General features: G+C 37.6%; 3 protein-coding genes across 3 annotated transcripts in view; 2 read left to right on the top strand and 1 right to left on the bottom strand.

Annotated features, from left to right (window-relative positions):
• The window catches only part of LOC106136422 (nose resistant to fluoxetine protein 6), a 14,042-nt gene extending 12,550 nt beyond the window's left edge, over positions 1–1,492 (top strand). Inside the window, exon 13 of the mRNA XM_060949694.1 lies at positions 652–1,492. Coding sequence (XP_060805677.1) covers positions 652–828 — 177 coding nt within the window. The 3' untranslated portion in view covers positions 829–1,492. The remainder of the gene's footprint in view (positions 1–651) is intronic.
• LOC106136431 (nose resistant to fluoxetine protein 6-like) lies at positions 1,467–23,503 on the bottom strand. Its single transcript, XM_060949693.1, has 13 exons — positions 23,425–23,503; positions 21,416–21,552; positions 14,511–14,663; positions 13,520–13,682; positions 11,496–11,613; positions 10,886–10,973; positions 10,391–10,557; positions 8,736–8,921; positions 7,770–7,949; positions 6,416–6,566; positions 3,945–4,128; positions 3,289–3,431; positions 1,467–2,611 (listed from the first exon to the last, which is right to left on the bottom strand). The coding sequence occupies exons 1-13, from the start codon at positions 23,489–23,491 to the stop codon at positions 2,393–2,395; spliced, it is 1,956 nt and encodes a 651-aa protein (XP_060805676.1). The 5' UTR covers positions 23,492–23,503; the 3' UTR covers positions 1,467–2,392.
• On the top strand, positions 12,214–13,258 carry LOC106136433 (D-erythronate dehydrogenase). The gene has a single exon (XM_013336982.2). The coding sequence runs from the start codon at positions 12,285–12,287 to the stop codon at positions 13,242–13,244; it is 960 nt and encodes a 319-aa protein (XP_013192436.2). The 5' UTR covers positions 12,214–12,284; the 3' UTR covers positions 13,245–13,258.

The following is a 23,503-nucleotide window of genomic DNA, read 5'->3' as shown; positions in this document are numbered from 1 at the left end:
CCATGGGAAAGAGATATGGAGTGGTCCTATTCTTTTTTGTATTGGTGCCGGGAACCACACGGCACTGCTGGGAACCACACGGCTTCTTGTTTTGCACACTATTTGGCGTATTGGGGCCTGAGACACACGCCTACTGTACTGCTGCAATAAACATATTATGTCTTCATCTCTATCGCTCTTTAATAATTATCTTCTTTTAAAATTACTAATTATTTCATTCCCAAAATGTAACCGTTGAGTGAAACTTACCACGCAATAGTTAGAACAAAAATAATTGGGATAGCATCAAGGTTTTCGTGTCATAACCACTAAAAACTCAATAATATACATACAAACATATAATCACGTCTATATATTATATCCTTTGCAAGGTAGACAGAACTAACAGTCTCTGTTAGTCTCGTCTCTATTCAAGACTGAAAGGCCGTGATAAGCTGTAAGTATGCCTTAATGAAGGAATCGAGATTGAAATAATGACAGGTTGCTAACCCATCGCCGAAAAGAATTCAAAGTTTATAAGCCTTACTTTTAGTCGCTTTTTACGACATCCATGGGAAAGATGTTGAGTGGTCCTATTCTAAGAAGCCGGGAACCACACGGCACTTAAATAATATATTTATGGTCATAACGGTAAAACCGATTCACTTCCAGAACATGGAAGCCTACGGCTTGATTTGCATCACGTTGACGTCAGCTGTGCCATTTTGGCTGATGGTGGAGTCCCCACTATCCCAGATCATACACCTGGCACTGGCCGGGAAGAAGGAGAAACAAGAGACTGACATCAACATGAACGACACTGAGCTGGAGAAGAAAACTGACAAATAAACGTGTTCAAGTAATGTTACAGTTATAAATAATTTGTGATAAACATTGTCATTTTTTCATATTACTGAAATACATACATTTACATAACCACGTCTATATCACATGCGGGGTAGACAGAGCCAACAGCCTTCGAAAAGCCATGTCCAGCTCTATGGGTTTATAGATTATATAAATTGACTTCGCCGAGATCCACTCGGCAACATTTTGTGCTGTATAATGTACATTTTTATTGTATTTTCCTTAGCGAATATTATTAAAGTAAGGTAAGGTTTATTGTGTAGGTAGCTCTATAATTTATTTCTGTTAATATCAGTAAATTTACATAATAGGTTGTACATACAATTCAGCAGTAAAAAAAAATATATTTTTAAGTATTATATTTCTTGTGGCAATAACTTTAAATTTTTATTTTGAGATTTTTATAATTAAAAAATTTGTATATAAAGTTAATTTTTTTTAAGAAATATTTCGATAAAAAAATAGTTGATTATGATACTTCAATTTAACTACCTATATTTCGGTGGGTATTGATGTTTGTTTTTTTTTAATATTTTTATGCCTTCTATGATTTTGTTTGAGACGCAATTTAAAATGAAAATTTAAAGAGTGGTTTTATAAACATTTATTGTTCAGTCCTCATCTTAGAAATAAGTATATTGTTAAATATTAATACAGTAACGCTTTAAGAAGTCATATATATGACAGTAGGACGGAATGAAAGAGAGAACATATTGAGTGAGAGAAACAAAATATTAATGTGTTCATATTATACAGCTGTAAAATATTTCTTCTTAAAACGATACCGTTACTAATTTTTTAAATTTATTATCTGACTTTATTAAGTAAATTAAACAAAAAATTATAAATTCGATATTTTAATTCCCTGTCACCTACGTCCTATTTATTTACATCACTTAAAGCTCCTTAAAAAAATACGACTCGCCTTAACACTGAAATTAAACAGGTATTGCTCACTGTAATTCAATCACTCATTTGCTCAGTCACTCAGTTATTCAGCCACTCTTTTACTCAGTCACTCGATCATTTTATAAGTAATGGAAAAGTTATTTATTCAACACTTTATATTAAATAAGGATTGGAAGGCTTAGAAAACCTTAATCCTATTGCTTATTCACTCAGTTTCAGTAACTCAATAAGAAAAGTTGACTTCTACTTCGTATTGTGATTGACTGATCAAAACAAAATTACATTAATTTAAATTTAATTTTGTCTTCCAATATCGGCTTACAACTCCATAGGCTTTAACGTGGGTAACGCTGGTAATGAGGATCTCGGAGAAGACGTGGAGGTGGCGATGGTCTCTCAGGGGTGGTCAGAGTCTTCCACAACTCACTATAGATCTATTGTAGGTAGTTCGATGAGAAGACGAACAGCTATTGGTCACTGTGACTCAGTTACTCTTTTGCTCAGTCGCTCAGTTACTCTTTCACTCAGGTAATCGGTCACTCTTTTACTCTGTCACTCGAACACTTAATTAGTAAAAGAAGAATTTCTAAACTTAATATTGACTGATTAAAACTAAAATAATGTAACCAATATTAATCTAAACTTCATTTCGTCTCCTGATATGGGCTAATAAGTCCATAGGCTTTAACGTGGGTAAAGCTGGTAACGAGGGTCTTGGAGAAGGCGTGGACACTGGCGATGGCCTCTCAGAGGTGGTCAGAGCCTTCCACAGCTCTATGGCCGGTAACTCAATGAGAAGGCAGACTGGTATGGCGATGAGGTATGACAGTACTGATACCGTTATTAAAAGGGATATCTGTAATAAAAAGTAAATACATTTAGCAAATTAGTGACCAAAATATTGTAAAAATAAATAACAGCAGCTACCTTCAGCTACGATGGAATTGAAATTCAAATAGTGACAAAAAAAATAAAAGTTTATTATCTTTTCCCTTAGTCACCTTTTACGATATCCATCCATCGATTTCGATTAGTCCCGGTTGCATCCTTTCACTCCATGATGAATACTTATCAACTAGACTTCTTCTTCCTCCTGGCTTTAGTCCCGGTTGCATCCGCACCACTCTGGAGAGGAGCCCATGGTATGCCTTTGACCATGGATCCTGGATTGGGTGAGTCAGGTTATTACACGAAGCGACTCCCGTCTGACCTCCGCAACCTTTGCAGGGGAACTTAACCCGTATAGGATCAAAGTTACACATCCAGTTGCCTGAATGTGCAGGTTTCCTCACGATGATTTCCCTCACCATAAGAGAATCGGTTAGAATTCAAACTTATGTACATATAACTACGAAAATAGTCATTTTGAAGTTGGTATTAAAACCTGTGCCTTTATGCGTATCACGCATTTTGACCAAGCACCTTACCTTGACGCTATAGACCCTAAATTGAAAAAAACTATAATTAAACCATTATCAACTGGACTTACCATAGAGTAAATAGACCATAATTATACCATCATAAATGACTTACCATAGAGTAAATAGAAACGTGTCCGAGTTGAGTGTTGCCAGCTAAAGTGAGGCGGAGAATCATAAAGTGTATGACAAAAACGCAGTAAGACAGTCTGCCCAGCGTGTGAAAACCACGCCACTCCAAAATGCTGCGGAGACCGGCTGGAATGTAATGAAATACAAATAATGTTACATACATATGGTCACGTCTATATCCCTTGTGGGGTAGACAGAGCCAACAGTCTTGAAAAGACTGCTAGGCCAAGCTCAGCTATTTGGCTTAATGATAGAATTGAGATTCAAATAGTGACAGGTTGCTAGTCCGTCGCCTAATAGAAACCCAAATAATTAATAAGCCTTTCCCTTAGTTGCCTTTTACGACATCGATGGAAACGAGATTGAGTGGTACATACATACATAGTATAATTTATTTATGTATTTAAACTTTATTGCATAAAAACAAAAATGTACAAAAGGCGGACTTAATGCCGTCTATAATATAATCACGTCTATATCCCTTGCGGGGTAGACAGAGCCAACAGTCTTGAATTGATAGCGGTCCTATTCTTCTTTTTTATTGGTGCCGGGAACCACACGGCACACATTCATTATATCAACAAACAAACGAACAAACTCTTTAGCTCTATAATATTTGTAGATATAGATTTGACATACATTTGCAATGTGTGAAGCATCCCAGCATGAACAGAGCAAAGCAGCTCGCCACCAGAGTCCTGTCGAGGGCGGCGTACACAGCCGCCGACCACGACGGCACTTGTCTGTCTGTCAGGAACACAAATCCCGCAAACACCACGATCGAGGCTAACGTTATCGACGAGTGGAAGAGGAGGTTGAACCACTGGAAATTTATAGAAAGCATACTCACCGTCAGTCACGTCTATATCCGTTGCGGTGGAGACGGAGCTTGCCGTCTTGATAAGACTGAAAGGCCACGTTCAGCTGTTTGGCTTTATGATAGAATTGAGATTTAAATAGTGACAGGTTACTAGCCCGTCGTCTAAAAGAAGAACCCCAAGTTCGTATAAGCCTATCCCTTAGTCGCCTTTAACGACGTCCAAGGGAAAGGGATGAAGTGGTCCTATTCTTTTTTCTAATGGTGCCGGGAACTACACGGCACTAACAAATGTATATTACCACGTATATATCCCTTGCGGTGTAGACAGAGCCAGCGGTCTTGATACAAAACAAGCCTTTTGATACAAAACAAGTACTTATAACAATATTTGACGGAATCTGTGACGCAGGCTTGTCTGTGACACCGTTGGTCCCGGGTTCGAATTCCGGTCAGGACATGATGAGAAACGAACTTTCTCTGATTGGCCTGGGTCTTGGATGTTTATCTGTATAAGTATTTCTTATAAAATAAAGTATCGTTGAGTTAGTATCTCGTAACACAAGTTTCGAACTTACTTCGAGGCTAACTCAATCAGTGTAATTTTTCCCGTATCTTATACATATATAAAATTCTCGTGTCAAAATGTTCATTCCCGTACTCCTCCGAAACGGCTGGACCGATTCTCATAAAACTTTGTTAACATATCGAGTACGTCTGCGAATCTAACATCTATTTTCCCTTAGTGATAATGGTTGATGATGGTTGTAAACCCTTTACATTTTTGTTTAACTAGAAATTACTTGAAAATTGTTTATATGGCAAAACAATGTTTGCCGGGACAGCTAGTATATTTATATATATTACTAGCTGTGCAACTTCGTCCGCGTGGAATAGTTATTTTGGGCATCATTGAAATCCTCAAGAATGTATAATTTTCCCCGTTTTTTACACATTTTCCATTATTTCTTCGCTCCTAATAGTTGCAGCGTGATGTTATATAACCTTAAGTCTTCCTCGATAAATGGTCAATTCAACACAAAAAGAATTTTCAAATTCGAACCAGTAGTTCCTGAGATTAACGCGTTCAAACATAAAAACAAGCAAACAAACAAGCAAACAAACAAGCAAACAAACAAGCAAACAAACAAACTATACATACATACATATAATCACGTCTATATCCCTTGCGGGGTAGACAGAGCCAACAGTCTTGTAAAGGCTGATAGGCCACGTTCAGCTATTTGGCTTAATGATAGAATTGAGATTCAAATAGTGATGGGCTAGCAACCTGTCACTATTTGAATCTCAATCATATCTTAAAGCCAAATAGCTGAACGTGGCCTATCAGTCTTTACAAGACTGTTGGCTCTGTCTACCCCGCAAGGGATATAGACGTGATTATTTGTATGTATAGATATAAATACCCTCATCTGGTTGAGCTTGACGGAATTTTTCAATTCGAACCAGTAGTTCCTCAGATTAGCGCGTTCAAACAAGCAAACAAACAAACAAACTCTTCAGCTTTACAATATAAGTATAGATATAAATACCCTCATCTGGTTGAGCTTGACGGAATTTTTCAATTCGAACCAGTAGTTCCTCAGATTAGCGCGTTCAAACAAACAAACAAACAAACAAACTCTTCAGCTTTATAATATAAGTATAGATATATATACCCTCATCTGGTTGAGCTTGACGGAATTTTTCAATTCGAACCAGTAGTTCCTCAGATTAGCGCGTTCAAACAAACAAACAAACAAACAAACTCTTCAGCTTTATAATATAAGTATAGATATATATACCCTCATCTGGTTGAGCTTGACGGAATTTTTCAATTCGAACCAGTAGTTCCTCAGATTAGCCCGTTCAAATATACAAACAAACAAACTCTTCAGCTTTATAATATAAGTATAGATATAAATACCCTCATCTGGTTCAGCTTGACGGAATTTTTCAATTCGAACCAGTAGTTCCTCAGATTAGCCCGTTCAAATATACAAACAAACAAACTCTTCAGCTTTATAATATAAGTATAGATATAAATACCCTCATCTGGTTCAGCTTGACGGAATTTTTCAATTCGAACCAGTAGTTCCTCAGATTAGCCCGTTCAAATATACAAACAAACAAACTCTTCAGCTTTATAATATAAGTATAGATATAAATACCCTCATCTGGTTCAGCTTGACGGAATTTTTCAATTCGAACCAGTAGTTCCTCAGATTAGCCCGTTCAAATATACAAACAAACAAACTCTTCAGCTTTACAATACAAGTATAGATATAAATACCCTCATCTGGTTCAGCTTGACTCCCGTGACCTGCACTTGGTGCAGTATGAAGGCCACGGAGACCCCCCCGAGGTAGCCCGGCAGGTTCGTCCAGCTCGGGAGGTACAGCATCGTCAGGGTCCTGTTGTTCAGGAACATGGTGCGAAGAGTCCTACGATGATATCAAATTCAAATTTGATTTTTGTTCATTATTATAGTACACTCTATATACCTATGTACATAATATAATCACGTCTATATCCCTTGCGGGTGCCGTGTGGTTCCCGGCACTAATACAAAAAAAGAATAGGGCCACTCCATATCTCTTTCCCATGGATGTCGTAAAAGGCGACTAAGGGATAGGCTTACAAACTTAGGATTCTTCTTTTAGGCGATGGGCTAGCAATCTTTATATACATAGACATACATACATATAATCACGTCTATATCCCTTGCGGGGTGGACAGGGACAACAGTCTTAAAGAGTCTGAAACAAGTAGGCCACGTTCAGCTGTTTGGCTTAATGAAAGAATTGAGATTCAAATAGTGACAGGTTGCTCTAGCCTGTCGCTTAAAACAAGAAGTCGACGAGACACTGGTACATGGACGAGGTGGGATTTGAACCTGTGACTTTCTGCGCATCACGCATTTTAACACCGGCCACCTTAGCCATTCGACCACTGACGCTCTTAACGACAACAACACTCGTAAGAAATAAATATATAACAATTATATCTGATAGAATCATGCATACCTGTGATTTAACGATTCAATGTGAGAAACAAAACAAAAAGGACACATACATACATATAATCACGTCTGTATCCCTAGCGGGGTAGACAGAGCCACCAGTCTTACTAATTATTACTTATAATTACTTTAAAAAACATTAAACACCCAGGCCAATCAGAGAAAGCTCGTTACTCATCAGCCCTGGACAGTATTCGAACCCGGGACCTCCGGTGTCGCAGACAAGTGCACTACCTCTACGCCACAGAGGTCATCAAATAATACCTACACGTCATTACCATAGATCGGAATAGGTAGATTGATTTTATTTACTTGCATCATGAATTACCGTTGAAAGCAAAACATAGATAAGCCTCTTTTCCGGGATTCCATTTCAGTACTTACACTTACAGTAAACTACATTGTCCGCGGGTAACATAGGACTACAATTTACATGAACGAAGTCGGGGGAAAACAGCTACCATTAATATATTCTTCATCACACTTGTAAAAAATTCCGGAAAAAATGCTAATATAGATAATTTACAAATCCCGCAATCCCGGAGGCATGTCCATATTAATATAGGTATACGTTCATTGACCCCAATTCAATCTACCTATTTCGATATCTGGCCATTGCACTTACTCAGGTGACTGAGCTGTCACAATGGGCTTGATGTCGTAGAAGTACGCGATTATCCCAGCGGCCGCTCCTGATCCCAACACGAGGACAATCAGCAATGGTAGTGCCGCCTTCCGACATCTTACCAGGAGGAACATCACCAGGATACCTATGATGTGGAGTTGGAAGTCTGCTGCTAGATACCTATAGAAGATTATTCAAGTGGAGTTAAATTAAAAACATGTTTTGTCATGTTCTGGTGATCACTTCTAGGTACCACGTATACAACCCTTGCGGTGTAGACCGAGCCAGCAGACTTGAAAAGACCAAAAGCCTTGTGTGGTTCCCGGCACCAATACAAAAAAGAATAGGACCAATCCATCTCAATATTATAAAGCTGAGAGTTTGTTTGTTTGTTTGAACGCGCTTATCTCAGGAACTACTGCTTCGAATTGAAAAATACTTTTTGCGTTGAATAGACTATTTATCGAGGAAGGCTTTAGGCTATATAACATCACGCTGCAACTATAAGGAGCTAAGAAATAATGAAAAGTGTGAAATAAAAAACGGGGAAAATTATTCATCCTTGAGGGCTTCAATGATGCCCAAAATAACTATTCCACGCGGACGAAGTCGCGGTAACAGCTAGTAAACGAAATATAACAGCAAAAGTTCAGTAAATTGAGATCAGTGCTCGGCTAATACATCATACGAGGTGGGTAAGTAATATTTTTGATATCGGAGGGTATCTTGTTAAAAAAGGCTTATTCAATTACTAGAGGCCGCCCGCGACTTCGTCCGCATGGAAACCCTATCAATCCCGCGGGAACTCTGGGATAAAAAGTAGCCTATGTGTTATTCTGGGTCTTCAGCTACCTACATACCAAATTTCATGGTAATCGGTTCAGTAGTTTTTGCGTGAAAGAGTAACAAACATCCATACATCCATACAAACTTTCGCCTTTATAATAGTAGTAGGATAGAACTCACCAGGTATGCCCCATACAGAACTTCCCCATCTCGAGGTGGTTGTGTACGTACAGCAGGTGGTACCACCAGCGCTGGGAGCAGTCCCGGGCTTCGCGCGTCACCAGCCACGCCCACTGCGGGCCCGAACCCAGGCCCGGGTACCAGGTCACTGTCACCCAGAGCGCTATGCCGGCCACCGGGGTTATCCTGATGTGAAGTATAAATAAATATATACGGGACAAATTACACTGATTGAGTTAGCCTCGAAGTAAGTTCGAAACTTGTGTTACGAGATACTAACTCAATGATACTATATTTTATAATAATAATAAATACTTATATAGATAAACATCCAAGACGCAGGCCAATCAGAAAAAGTTCTTTTCTCATCATGCCCTGGCCGGGATTCGAACCCGGGACCTCCGGTGTCACAGACAAGCGTACTACCGCTGAGCCACAGAGGCCGTCAAATGTATGTATGGCTAATTCAACATATTACCGCGACATTCCTTTACGCACTGCAACATTCTACATTGTTGATATACATACATACATATGGTCACGTCTATATCCCTTGTGGGGTAGACAGAGCCAACAGTCTTGAAAAGACTGACAGGCCACGCTCAGGTATTTGGCTTAATGATAGAATTGAGATACAAATAGTGACATAGGTTGCTAGCCGATCGCCTAAAGAAGAATTCCAAGTTTGTAAGCCTATCCCTTAGTCGCCTTTTACGACATCCATAGGAAAGAGATGGAGTGGTCCTATTCTTTTTGGTACCGGTGCCGGGAACCACACAGCACTGATGTATGCAAAACTAATGTATGTAATTAAGTAAAGACGCTTTTTCTATTATCTATAGGGATGACGTGATTATATGTATGTATGTATCTATGTATAAGAGAGTTTAGGTGATCGTAGGTATGTAGGCAGGCAACTGATTTAAGTAACTGGCCAAATAATGCGTGCCAAGGTGAACGAGTTCGAATCTCACCGTAATCTTTACCGTAATTCGATAAGATGTTTTGATTTGAATATATTGGATGACTGGTAGAGAATTTAGATTAAAAAAAAGGACCACTCCATCTCTCTCCCATGGATGTCGTAAAAGGCGACTAAGGGATATGCTTATAACTTGGGATTCTTCTTTTAAGCAACATGCTAGCAACCTGTCACTATTTAAATCTCAATTCTATCATTTAGCCAAACAGCTGAACGTGGGCCTATCAGTCGTTTTAAGACTGTTGGTTCTGTTAACCCCGCAAGGGATATAGACGTGATTATATGTATGTATATATTACATTCTCTACATACATACATTTGGTCACGTCTATATCCCTTGTGCGCTAGACAGAGCCATCCAGTCTTGAAAAGACTGAATGGCCGCGTTCAGCTATTTGGCTTAATGATAGAATTGAGATTCAAATAGTGACAGGTTGCTAGCCCATCGCCTAAAAAAGAATCCCAAGTTTGTAAGCACACGGCACAGTATTTTAACTATAAAACAATAGGCACATTTTTACAATGGGATTATTGAATGACGTGTTATTTCTATAAACATCGAGAAGGAAAATGCAGGGATTTCTCAAAATGCAGGAAATTAATCGAAGTTGATAGGTATCTATTAAAAATAAGGCAATAAGAATCTGTAAAACTGATTTAAAAAAATAATTACCTGATATATCTATTGATGACGCTCATGAAACACTTTAGCACAGTCATGGGCTTGGTGTCAGCTGTGATGAGGATGACGTAGGCGGTGAGGAAGCCTGACATCGCGAAAAACGCTTGCAACCACACGGGCGAGTTCAGCACAACTTGCCAACCGAATTGGTCATACATCTGAATATAAATCAGAATTTGTAATTTTTAATTTTTGGTTGACGTCATTAGAAGTGGGATTGATAGGATCCCACTTCTGACACTAAATTTCAATGCCCAGTAATTTTCTGGTATCGATGTCCAAATTAATATTATAATGTAAGCCGTAAAGTCATTATTATCCTGCTATTTATCATGGTTGCGTTCTCCCTGACAAAAATTTCTACATTTGAAAGAAAATAGGAAATTCTTTTTGGCACAAAAGATGATATTACATTGGAATGGATAGATTTTTTAAGTAGGACTTGGAATAAGTTACCGCTCTTTTCACATAAAAAAAAATACTTACCTTTTCAATAAACTGGGGGTTGTCAGTGAAAGAATAAATGTTGATGAACAACACGTGGGAGAAGATGACGCACAGCATGCCCATCACTCTGTAAAATAATTAAATATAGTTCAAATTTTGGGCCAAAATTAAATAGAGGACAATTGACTGTGAAATCAACGTACATCACTTACCGCTTGGTCTAGAGATTTGAAATTTGGCACGTAGGTTCCTTAAGTGTAGTAAGGGTAGACAAGGAAAGGATTTCCCGAAATTCCGGGATTTTTCGTTTCAAGAGGGCGGAACCCCAGGCGAAAAACATACCTATAACTTGGATATTGTGCCGTGTGGTTCCCGGCACCAATACAAAAAAGGATAGGACCACTCCATCTCTTTCCCATGGATGGCGTAAAAGCCGACTAAGGGGTAGGCTTATAAACTTGGGATTCTTCTTTAAGGCGATGGGCTAGCAACCTGTCACTATTTGAATCTCAATCCTATCTTAAAGCCAAATAGCTGAACGTGGCCTATCAGTCTTTACAAGACTGTAGGCTCTGTCTACCCCGCAAGGGATATAGACGTGATTATATGTATGTATATATGTTTAACTTGGATATGTAAGAAAATTTACCTGATACCCTCAATGGCTGTGAGGTCCTTCATTCTATCGTCGCTCCTGGGCTTGGACCTGTTGTAAGTCAGGATTGACCAATTGCGCTTCAGCGAAAATGCCAGGAGGTATTTGTTGTCTGCAAAAATATACAACTTACAAATGCAACTCAAGAGAGGAATCTGATACAGTACCACTTTTAAAAGTCGCGTACGTGTTAAGAGTATCTGAAACAGCCGAGCTTGCTAAAGAGAATTATTATGAATGTTTGGAAAAACATTCACATTAAAATTTACGAATACCAAGGATTTGGGAGTACTAACTACAAGGAGTTTATTATGCAAGCGACGCCGAACCTAAAATTTTTCATGACATGTACCTTGCAACCATTGTCTTATTATAATTTAAGTCAGAATGAAATCAAAAATGATTTAACTTTCAAATAAACAAAGAGATACAATTGCAGGTACATGAATAAAATAGATAAATACTAGAACGTGACACCTATTTTCAAATTCATAAAGTTCAGGTGTAAAATATTTATTATCTTAACCATTATAAGGTCTTAAGTCGTAAAATATATTATTGCGTAATAATTTACATACTTATCTTTAAATTTAATGACACTCATAGCACGATCTCTAAGTATACCCACCAAATATAATCATTATCTGTAGTAAACACAAAACATTACTATCAGCTTACATAATCGAAGCAGTGTTGACATTTGACTTAAATATCTTACAATCAAAAGTTAACAATTTGTTGTATTCCGCTCAGTTATTCATTATATTTCAAGAGACTTTCATAATGAAGGTTGTAATCACTGGCGCTGCTGGGTTCCTGGGGTCTCGCATAGCAGACGAACTGCTCAAACCGGACTCTCCAATACCCGTGAAGAATTTAACCCTAGTTGATGCTATCCTTCCAAACAAACGCAATGATCCAAGAGTTAAAGTACTCGCTGTGGACATAACATCACCAGAAGCGGCTTCAAATCTTATAGAACCAGATTGCGATGTGTTCTTCCACCTTGCTGCCATCGTCAGCGGTCATGCCGAAGCAGACTTCGATCTCGGAATGGCAGTGAACTTCGACGCAACGAGATCACTCCTCGAAGCGGCTCGGAAGAAAGTGCCGTCATTAAAATTTGTTTTCACCAGCTCCTGCGGCGTTTTTGGAGGAGATCTACCTAAAACTGTGACTGACATGACGGCCTGCCAACCCCAGACTTCTTACGGAACGCAGAAAGCGATGTGCGAACTACTCATCAACGATTACTCAAGAAAGAAGTTTCTAGACGGCCGTTTCGTGAGACTACCGACAATTTGTATACGACCTGGTGCCGCTAACAAAGCGATGACTTCTTTTGTCAGTGGCATAGTAAGGGAGCCTCTGAATGGTGAAGTCGCTATTTGTCCTGTAGCTAGAAGTCAGAAAGTTTGGATATCAAGTCCAAGAATGGTTGTGAAGAATATAATACATGCAGCTTTAGTTCCTGAAAGTTCTTTGGGTTTGTGGCGAGGAGTAAATATACCAGGCTTTTGCGTGTCTGTTGACGAGATCTTAGCTGCTCTCAGGAAGGTAGCTGGTGATAAAGTGGTGGCTCTAGTAAGATTTGAGACAGATGCGGAGATAAGACGTATGCTGGAATCTCTTCCACTTGATTTTGACAACTCACACGCCCTTAAACTTGGGTTCGATGTAGACAAGGATTTTGCTGACGTTATCTATTCTTATATACGCGATGATTTGAAGAGATCTGTTTAAAAGTTATTTACATATGTTTTAGTTTATCAATAAAAATACAACTTAATTTTTTTAATGCACGTTAATCTTTAAATTTGTATGCTGTGTTGTGTTCAATAGGTTAGTCTTCATTCGTAATCAATTGATGTGATAACTAACTGACTCCTTTCCAATGACATGCAAATATACTTGTTAGTTAAGTACCTGACTCAGAAACTAACGTCTACGAAGTTAGTTCCCGAATCAGTGCTTGGGACGTTAAGTACACATGCACTCGATAATCCTCAGTAACTTACTGTCCACTTTAGCGCAGCGGTCTCCGATTACATGCAGCACAGTGGCAAGGAAAGCCAGGGCAACCAGCACAACACAAACTACAGCTAAGGCCCGGGCTGAGCTGGCGTCGGTGATAGCCGACTCCCCTACCGTGCTACACCAGTTTACTGATATCACCTCCGCCTGATAACATTCCAGTTACAATTAGACATACATACATACATATGGTCACGTCTATATCCCTTGCGGGGTAGACAGAGCCAACAGTTTTGAAAGACTAATCTACTGACATTTAAAAAAGAACCTAAACTTTTATTGACAAATGAATGTTATTATAGTACGTATTGATAATTATTTAAATGACACCAAATTATTTTGACTACTCTTTGACCTAAATTCTGTTATTATTATGATTTTTTAATTTTTGTTTCTTTTTATTTGTGCAAGTGCTTATTTTGATTTGTATTACTAATTAATTGATCTTTAATCATATTATAAAGGAAATATTGTACGTCCATATGGGCAGGACACAGTGATACCTATAATTTTATTGTTGACCTATTTTTTTTACCTGTGTTTCACAATAAACATGTTTGATTTGATTTGATTTGACTGAATGGCCACGTTCAGCTATTTGGCTTACTGATAGAATTGAGATTCAACTAGTGAATATCCTTTTCTTTTTTGTATTGCGGTCAAAGGTGAACCTGGGGGAGTCCAGATATGATTCAATGGTATGTAATAACGTTGATGTCTCACCGGTAGTGGTACAATGGGAATAATTACCAGGAGGTGACTCACGTCGTAAAAGGCGACTAAGGTATTGGTTTATAAACTTGGGATTCTTCCTTTAGGCGATGGGCTAGCAACCTGCCACTATTTGAATCTCAATTCTATCAAAAAGCCAAACAGCTGAACGTGGCCTTTCAGTCTTTTCAAGACTGTTGGCTCTGTCAACCCCGTAAGGGATATAGACGTGATGATATGTATGTATGTATGTAGGTGACTCACCTGTAGTCCATATTTGATCAAGCTGTTATTGATACACGCTTGAGCGGCCAGCTGGTGATCACTCACACCCAGCTCCTCCATACACCTGGAGACGCAGGTGCCTCGGTGTACCATAGTGCGGTTGTAGTGTTTTAGTGTCTCCTGTGAGTAATCCTGGAAGTAAAGTAAAAAAAGGCAAAAAGAATTTATTCAAAGAACACCATAACAAAAAGACAAAAAAGGAAACAAAAATAGGAGGAGAAAAAGGAGAAGAAATAATTTAATTATGACTAACTATGGCGTCCATTCTGATCCGGCAGCGAAGTAAAAGCTGCTCATTCTGCATGGATCCTTACAGTTGATCAAGGTAAAGGCTTATTTGACTATCCATTTTTAAACGTTAGGCTAAAAACTTATCTCTATCTGAATCTCAATTCTTAAGTAAATAAAGACACCAAAAATAAAAAGAATAGGGGCACTCCATCTCGTTCCCATGGATGTCGTAAAAAGCGACTAAGGGATAAGCTTATAAATTTGGGATTTATATACACAGAAAACATTTAAGTAGGAATGTTAAACACAATTAAAAATAGTAAGTTATTAAATGCTTTATTGTTCACTAAAGAAGTACATTACTAATATAAAACAGTAGGTAGTACAATACAAGGGCGGAAAATAGAATAGTATTTGGTTCAGCTTATTTCTAAAGAAATCTCTTCCATCAGACCCGAAACAGGAGACAAGAAGATAATGGTGTCGGGAATCTAAAATGGTTTAAATTTTCTGGTATTTGCAACTATGACGACCCACAAAAAAGAAGACTATCGCTTGTGCCCGTGGTATCGTAAGAGATGTCTAAGGATAGGATAAGTAGGTACATATATATTCTGCCTAATGTTTATTCTGTTAAGAATCGTCAAAATCATTATTGTAAAAAAAAATTGAAATGAATTAAACTATAAGATGAATATTAAAAAGAATGTAGATATAAATAGGATTCCACTTAAATAATTTGCGAGCAAAAACTCGTTATTACAAGTTTAATACAAATGTTATCGCCGCATGGTATTACCACAGGTAGTGAAATAATATATATTACGATATGGCTACTGTATCGTATTAAGATTACGAAAATCTGTATATTTGTAATTAAATTGCCCTGTGGTTCCCGGCACCAATATAAAAAACTACAGGACCACTCTATCTCTTTCCCGTGATGTCGTTAACGGCGACTAAGGGAATAAACATGGGATTCTTCTTTTAGGCGATGCGCTAGCAACCTGTCACTATTTGAATCTCAATTCCATCATAAAGCGTGAGACTGACAGCCCAAGCTGAACTTGGGCTGTCAGTCTCACGACTGTTGGCTCTATCTGCCCCGCCAGGGATATAGACGTGACCATATGTATATATGTATGTCACACCGTCCGTCCACATTCATTAATATTTCCATACGAGCTCGCGACCCAATCTAGTTAACAAATATAACATATTAACATTACATAAATATTAAAATGTATAATTACTGTAGGACAGGTAGTGAAATAATACATTACGATATAAAGTATCGACATAACCCGGCTTTCGTCATATCGGCGAGTCAAGGACATCACGTTTGTCGGTACATACTGATGAAACCGGCCATTCTGACATTCATCTGGCAATGCGCGAATCTAAATATGTAGACTGTAGGAAGTATATTTATAAAGTTATTTAATTCCTACAGAAGATAAAAGGAGAAAAGAGGAGAAAATAATCTGTTTAAAATGTCTATATTATTCCACATAAAATTAAGAACATCTGACAATAAATATTATTTTTGACATATCTCTGGCGTATACAAAGAAGTGCAGTTTGTTACCGCTTCTTCTGCACTGACGCCTTGAAAGCGGCAGTAAACTTAGTTTGTAAGTAATTTATTTGACGTCAACCAAGTTGTTAAACCATACGACAATTATTAAGCGATATAATAATATCCTATAATAATGAATAAAAAATTTTGAATTTGAATTTTTGAATTTTGAATTTGAATTTGAAGGTTGCCTACATAAACTTACCTCTTGTTAGGACTTCGCTGTGCTTTAGAATAGGACCACTCTATGTAGGTATTTAGCATGGACGTCGTAAAAGGTGACTGAGGGTAAGGCTGATAAACTTGGGATTCGAATTGTAGGCGATGGGCTAGCAATCTGTCACGAATTAATTAATACATATACATACATACATATGGTCACGACTATATCCCTTGCGGGTTAGACAGGGCCAACAGTCTTGGAAAGACTGAATGGCCACACAAACTTTTACACTTTTACAATCTGTTAAATGTTTAAAGGCGAAAAAGTTACATAATAAAGTGCAATATTATTCCTTGCTGAGAATCAAACCCATAACCCCAAAGTAGGTGGCCGGCGTATTAACTATTACGCCAATGAGGTCGTCTCACGAAACTAGTTCGGTTATAAGATTCATTTCATAATCCTGTCCAATTAACTTACTAATCTGTTCCGAATTAATTATCTATATATAAAGTAAACGGGTTTTGTGGTGTCTCATACAAACAACTGCAGATAAACTTGACATTAATACCATTTTGGATTGTATGAATAGAGGATACCTTTTTTTGCCGTTGACTGTACTGTAAATTACGTCAAAAATCTTATAATCCTTCAATGAAGTTTTAAAAAGTGATAAGAGGTAGAAAAATTGTGCCGTGTAATTCTTATAGGATTTGACCACTCCATATTTTTTCCATAGATGTCGTAAAAGGCGACTAAGGTAATGGTGTATAAACTTGGGATTCTTCTTGCAGGCCATGGGCTGGCAACCTGTCACTTGTTGAATTCCAAATTTCATCTTTAAGCCGTAGGTACAGTTGAACCCGGCCTTTCGGTCTTTTCAAGACTCTGCCTACCCCGCGAGGAATATAGATGTGATTATTAAACTGAAGATAATCTTAACCCTAATATTAAAGTATTTAGTTTTGTATCTAACTTTTTTGCCGATGACTGTACGAAATTACAACAAGAATTAATTATATTTCGATGTTTTTGATCCAACTTAGTTAAAGTTAAACAATAAAATAATAATAGTGAAAATATTAATCTTAAATTATTATTATATTTATTTATACACTTAAACCTGATTTGAACTGCATTGAACTGCATCAAATCAGTTGTTTATTTACGCATACAGACATACATGCAGACATAGGGACAGGACCCGGGAAGCGACTTGCTTTATACTTTTTAGTGATAACACTCTGCTTTTGCACAAAGGGTCAAAAGAAACATCCTTATACCTTGACACGAAAACTAGCCTCATAACCATAGACAAACATTATTATGATTGATTGTTAAGATGTGCAATATTGTACATACAAGTAAACAAAATAACAACTTATTGTTTATAGGGAAATTTTAATCCTTATCACATCATTATAAGGTTGAAGTTTTGATTGTAAAATAATCGTGGGTTCAAGATTAGGTGCCTTATTCAAAATGCCAACTTTTAAAGTGTTATGTCATTCTTTGAGCACAAAATGCAAAACTCAAGGTCAATTGGTCAACGGTCCATGACCACGAGCCTGGAGTTGGTAAGGTTTTATGGGAAGCAAGCAAGTCTTGGGGTAGGTACATCCTGGACCATTTTTCCAATTCCTGGCTTCTAGGAATGGACCCAGAAAAACCTGGGATCCCGAGATGGTCTCAGCTTGAGAAAAACATTCGAAAATATATAAAAGACTAGCTATTGCGCGGAGTTTCAGAGGAAAAAAAAAGCCAATGTCACTTTAGAAGGTCTTTTCTCTCACTATCCTAATGTGTGTCAAATTTCGTGATAATAAGTTTAGTAGTAAAAATTATTTCTCTGTATTAGTGTGGTACAATACGACAAACTTAAGGCAAAAATCATAAACCATTACTTATATGAGCATTTTGTTGTAACATTTTTCGTAAAAGTCTCTAACAATTTCGTTGAAATTTGAAATATACTAGTGAACCTCACTAGGTTCACTAGTATATTTTAAATTCCAACGAATGTGGTCACTACCACGTGGACAAAATTCGTTTTTCCCATATTTTCAGCCAAATATAAGTATTAAAACACATATTTAGGTACTCGTATATCTGTGCGGGTTTAATACTTGTATTATTTATAAATATGACAATGCAACGCGAATTAAAATCAATTACAAGATCAATAGACCTAGACGAACGTATCTTGATCAAATTAAGGACGTCCTGGTAAAGGGTCAGGGCAAGAGTATCCGAAACCGCCGAGCTTGCATGAAGAGAGTTATGAATGTGGATGAAGCGAAGAAAGTAGGTATGCAGAGATCGTGGCAAGTGGAAAGAGGTAGTCTCTGCCTACCCCTCCGGGAAAGAGGCATGATTTTATGTATGTATGTATGTACGAGATAACAAACCAACGAAAACATATGTGCCGTGTGGTTCCCGGCACCAATACAAAAAAGAATAGGACCATTCCATCTCTTTCCCATGGATGTCGTAAAAGGCGACTAAAAGATAGGCTTAAAACTTGGGTTTCTTCTTTTAGGCGATGGGCTAGCAACCTGTCACTATTTGAATCTCAATTCTATCATTAAGCCAAATAGCTGAACGTGGCCATTCAGTCATTTCAAGACTGTTGGCTCTGTCTACCCCGCAAGGGATATAGACGTGACCATATGTATGTATGTATGAAAACATATATTACGGAGGTTTTTAACTATTTTAACATGTAGGTAAACTCGTGATGGTTCACAGCATTCAATAGACGTTTAAAACCAGTATGTGGCATTGAGAGTCTAAAAGCTAAATAAAGAAACAAATATATATTATTACACTGTACTAAAGCGCTAATTACCTACGTTGAGATTAAGTTGTAAACAAGTCGAGACCTCCGGACTCGGAAATGACAAAGGTACTCGTATGTACCCTACACAGCCGGATTTCCGGAAAAGTAAACCAGGACGTAAGTTTCGGATGTTGTACAAGGCGACTTAGGTTGAGCGTACTTAAAGCTTATACGATACTAGAGTACGCTCGCAACATCGCCCGCGTCAAACGAAATCCGTACCACATGCTATTCTAAGTTTGGATATTTGTGAAGTTGACGTTGTTGAAGAAAATGCTGCAGTGCAGTTTGTTACCGCTTCTTCTGCACTGACGCCTTGGAAGCGGCAGTAAACTTAGTTTTGAGTAAATTATTTGACGTCAACCAATGTTGTTAAACCAAAAGATTTGACAATTATTAAGCGATATGATAGTATACTATAATGATGAAAAAAAATTTTTACAAACTATGTATTGCTGTTGCAATATTGTAACATACATACATACATATGGACACGTCTATATCCCTTGCGGGGTAGACAGAGCTAACAGCCTTGAAAAGTCTGAATGGCCACGTTCAGCTATTTGGCTTAATGATAGAATTGAGATTCAAATAGTGACAGGTTGCTAACCCATCGCCTAAAAAAGAATTCCAAGTTTGTAAGCCTATCCCTTAGTCGCCTTTTACGACATCAATGGGAAAGAGATGGAGTGGTCCTATTCTTTTTTGTATTGGTGCCGGGAACCACACGGCATAATATTGCAACATCTCATTAAATTAATAAAACTATAAAATGACGCTTACAACTAGCGTGTTTATTTTCTTTCAACAATAACGGTAACAGATAAACATTTGTCTGGTCCTTTTTTAAACGTAATGACGCACATATGCCAAATTCAATACACTTCCCGTTGACCTAGAATCTAGAATTAAGAATTTTATTCATAACATTTATATATACAAATGTTGTTGTGTTAATTATTATAGTAACCAATCTAACTAGACAGTCTGGTTAAACACAATTTAAAATTTAAATTATTGTAACTTTGACGCACACCTGTGTTTGGACCGGAATGAAGAGACATGAAGTGAAGACAAGGAAGTGACCTTTAAGAGAGGTACTCCGACGATATGCGAGAAAGAGTTTAAAATCAAAATTAAAATTCAAAATTTTTATTCATTATTATAGGATACTTTGTGGCGAAATCTATACGCCACAAGTCACAAGTATAAAAAATAAAATTACGCGACGCTATCAATCAAAAACTGCGAAAAGCCTAAATCGCGCAAGCAAAGATTTCACAGATTGGAGCATCGGATATACAACCTGCGACACAACATCATTGGAGCCGCGGTTCCCCCGGCATAACACCTAGCCTGGCGGAAGATCTTCCCTTTTGTGGCGGTCGAGCCGAATCATCGCTCCCGCTACAACTTCATATCGCTTAAAAATTGTCAAAACGTTTGGTTTCACAACATTGGTTATATTGGAGTGTATACAGAGTGATTCTCTGTGGCATTATCCAAACGTTCATCAATATAGACACTTCTATATCCCTTGCGGGGTAGACAGAGCCAACAGTCTTAAAAAGAGTGAAGAGCCACGTTCAATTGTACAGCTTTATGTTGGAGTACATGTTATTGTACCGCTATCAACTTGCTATGGAGAATTCTATGTGGTTGCAAAATTATTCGAAAAATATGTCTGTGTACGTCTAAAAATTCATTATTGAATTTAACTATATTTCTTCCTTCCTCTTCCAATGTTTGATGTCGGCTTGAAGAGGTTAGAAAGTCTTTTTTGGTTCAATTGATTTTGTTTATACATACATACATATAATCACGTATATAACCCTTGCGGGGAAAATGATAGGCCACGTTCAGCTGTTCGGCTTACTGATAGAATTAAAATTTATATCATATAAAGTGACAGGTTGCTAGCCCATCGCCTAAAAGAAGAATCCCAAATTTATAAGCCTATCCCGTAGTAGCCCTTTACGGCATCCATGGAAAAAAAGTTGTCCTATTCTTATTTCTATTGGTGCCGGGAACCACACGGCATTTTGTTTATATAGTAATAAAAGAAATCTTACCTGTAATAACTTCAGGGTGGGCGAAGGTGCGTTTGAGACGAGAACAGCATCCACGATGCAGTATACGTCGCCTTCATTCTGACATTGTGACCACTCGTCCAGCCCGTATAGAGGCGGCAATGATGCAAATTTCGTTTCTAGAATCAAAAACATCACATCCCCAATATATACTTATATTATTAAGCTGAAGAGTTTGTTTGAACACGTTTTTTATCTATTTATTTTATCTTCGTCAGGATGTTTTGCAGTAACAGGAAGTCACGGAGGTCAGAACTGCGGCATCTTATCCCCCGGGACGTCTGGTTAAGAAGGGACAAATAGTTAAGGAAGGTTGCATAGTTAAGCGTCGATGGTCGAACGGTTAAAAGGCCCGGCCAAAATGCGCGAGCAATAGCGTGTACAGGTACAAATCCTACCTCGGCCATGTACCAGTGACTCTTATCTGAGTTATGTACATTAGTTTGAGTGCTAACCGATGCGCTCACAGTGAGGGAACACTTCGTGAATCCATTCTTTTCCATCCTTCGGGAATCCACATTCAGGCAACTTAATGTGTTACATACATACATATAGTCACGTCTATATCCCTTGCAGGGTAGACAGAGCCAACAGGCTTGAAAAGACTGAATGGCCACGTTCAGCTATTTGGCTTAGTGATAGAATTGAGATTCAAATAGTGACAGGTTGCTAGACAATCGCCTAACTAAGAATCCCAAGTTTGTAAGCCTATCCCTTAGTCGCCTATTACGACATCCATGGGAAAGAGATGGGGTGGTCCTATTCTTTTTGTATTGGTGCCGGGAACAACACCATACCATAATCCGATATGAGGTCGATTTCCATGCAAAGGTTGTGGAGGTCGGATGGGAGTCGCTTCGTGTAAAAACCTGACTCACCCAATCCAGGAGCATCATCGTTTAGGCGCACCCCAGACTGCTCAGCAAGAAGGTGAGTATTCAATCAGAACTAACGCCAGGAAGAAGACATATACTTGCAGTGTAGTTTGTTCCGCCGGTTCTTCTACACATGCGCTTCGGAAGCGGTAGTAGTTATAATTAGATTTAATTGATGTGACATCAATAAGTGATACCTTATATCCAATTTTGAAACTAAATCTATTCTATTCTATTCTTAGTTAACAAAGAAGTGGTGACGTTTGGAATACACTTGCCAACTTAATTAACATTCTGTCACTACATACATTGCACAATTCGCATACTGTGCATCCTAAAATCCTAAACTGCAATCCGATCTTTCGTTAAATATTCATCATTTTAACACGTTTTGAATAATACATTTACAGTGGTTACTGTAATTACATTTATAGAGCTCGACTAATATCAAATGAAAGGTATAAAGAGCTCAGTTTAGATTTATTTTTTTAAGTAAATAGATAGATATGTACTTACTCTTATTTTTTGTAGATTTTCTTTTCATATTTGAAGCGACGTATTAGGTATAATAATTATTTTACGGAATTAAAAACATTTTTCTTTTATTACCGGATAATCTAAATTAAGAAAGAAAAATATTTTATTCGATATCACAAACTTAACTGATAACTGAGAACTAAGAACTTTCTTAACTAAGAACGGTCGGATCTGATTGGGAAAAAGTTTAAGAAATTTAATAACTTACCAGATTAAAAAAATGGCATCAACAATATTTTGCATATTTTATGCCTGGCTGGATTAATATTATAACTTATATTTTATCAATTTCCAATATAAATTTGTTGTTTTGGGATGGAACTGGCAGTGAATATGAACTTTTTCAAAATGCACCTTGAACCCTAACTCAAACGGCTAACGGAAAACGGAAGTATAAAGATTTCTGAAAACTATAAAAACTGAAACTGTTTAATGTATTTTTTATTTTATATATTCGATTTTATACCTGTATATCTTTATTTTATAATTTAATTATGTATAACTTATTTAAACTTTAAAATAAGGATTTGGTGAACCTACGTATTATAAAGCTATTATAAATTAAAAATCTAAACTTACCATTAATTTGAACGATACTCCCTACCGCCACACTCACAAGCACAGACAGCACAGCTACGCGCAACATCTTTCCCGCGCA

This window comes from Amyelois transitella, chromosome 19 (genome assembly GCF_032362555.1).
Source record: "Amyelois transitella isolate CPQ chromosome 19, ilAmyTran1.1, whole genome shotgun sequence".
Lineage (NCBI taxonomy): Eukaryota > Metazoa > Arthropoda > Insecta > Lepidoptera > Pyralidae > Amyelois > Amyelois transitella.
The sequence above is the reverse complement of the archived record's forward strand: the minus strand, read 5'-3'. Positions and strand labels throughout refer to the sequence as shown.

Excerpts from the sequence above, each read along its gene's own strand:
- LOC106136431 (XM_060949693.1), bottom strand. The coding sequence starts at position 23,491 with ATGTTGCGCGTAGCTGTGCTGTCTGTGCTTGTGAGTGTGGCGGTAGGG. Across the intron at positions 11,614-13,519 it reads CCGCTGCGCTAAAGTGGACA|ACAACAAATACCTCCTGGCA; the intron begins GTAAGTTACTGA and ends ATATTTTTGCAG. Across the intron at positions 6,567-7,769 it reads GTGACAGCTCAGTCACCTGA|GACTCTTCGCACCATGTTCC; the intron begins GTAAGTGCAATG and ends ATATCATCGTAG.
- LOC106136433 (XM_013336982.2), top strand. The coding sequence starts at position 12,285 with ATGAAGGTTGTAATCACTGGCGCTGCTGGGTTCCTGGGGTCTCGCATA.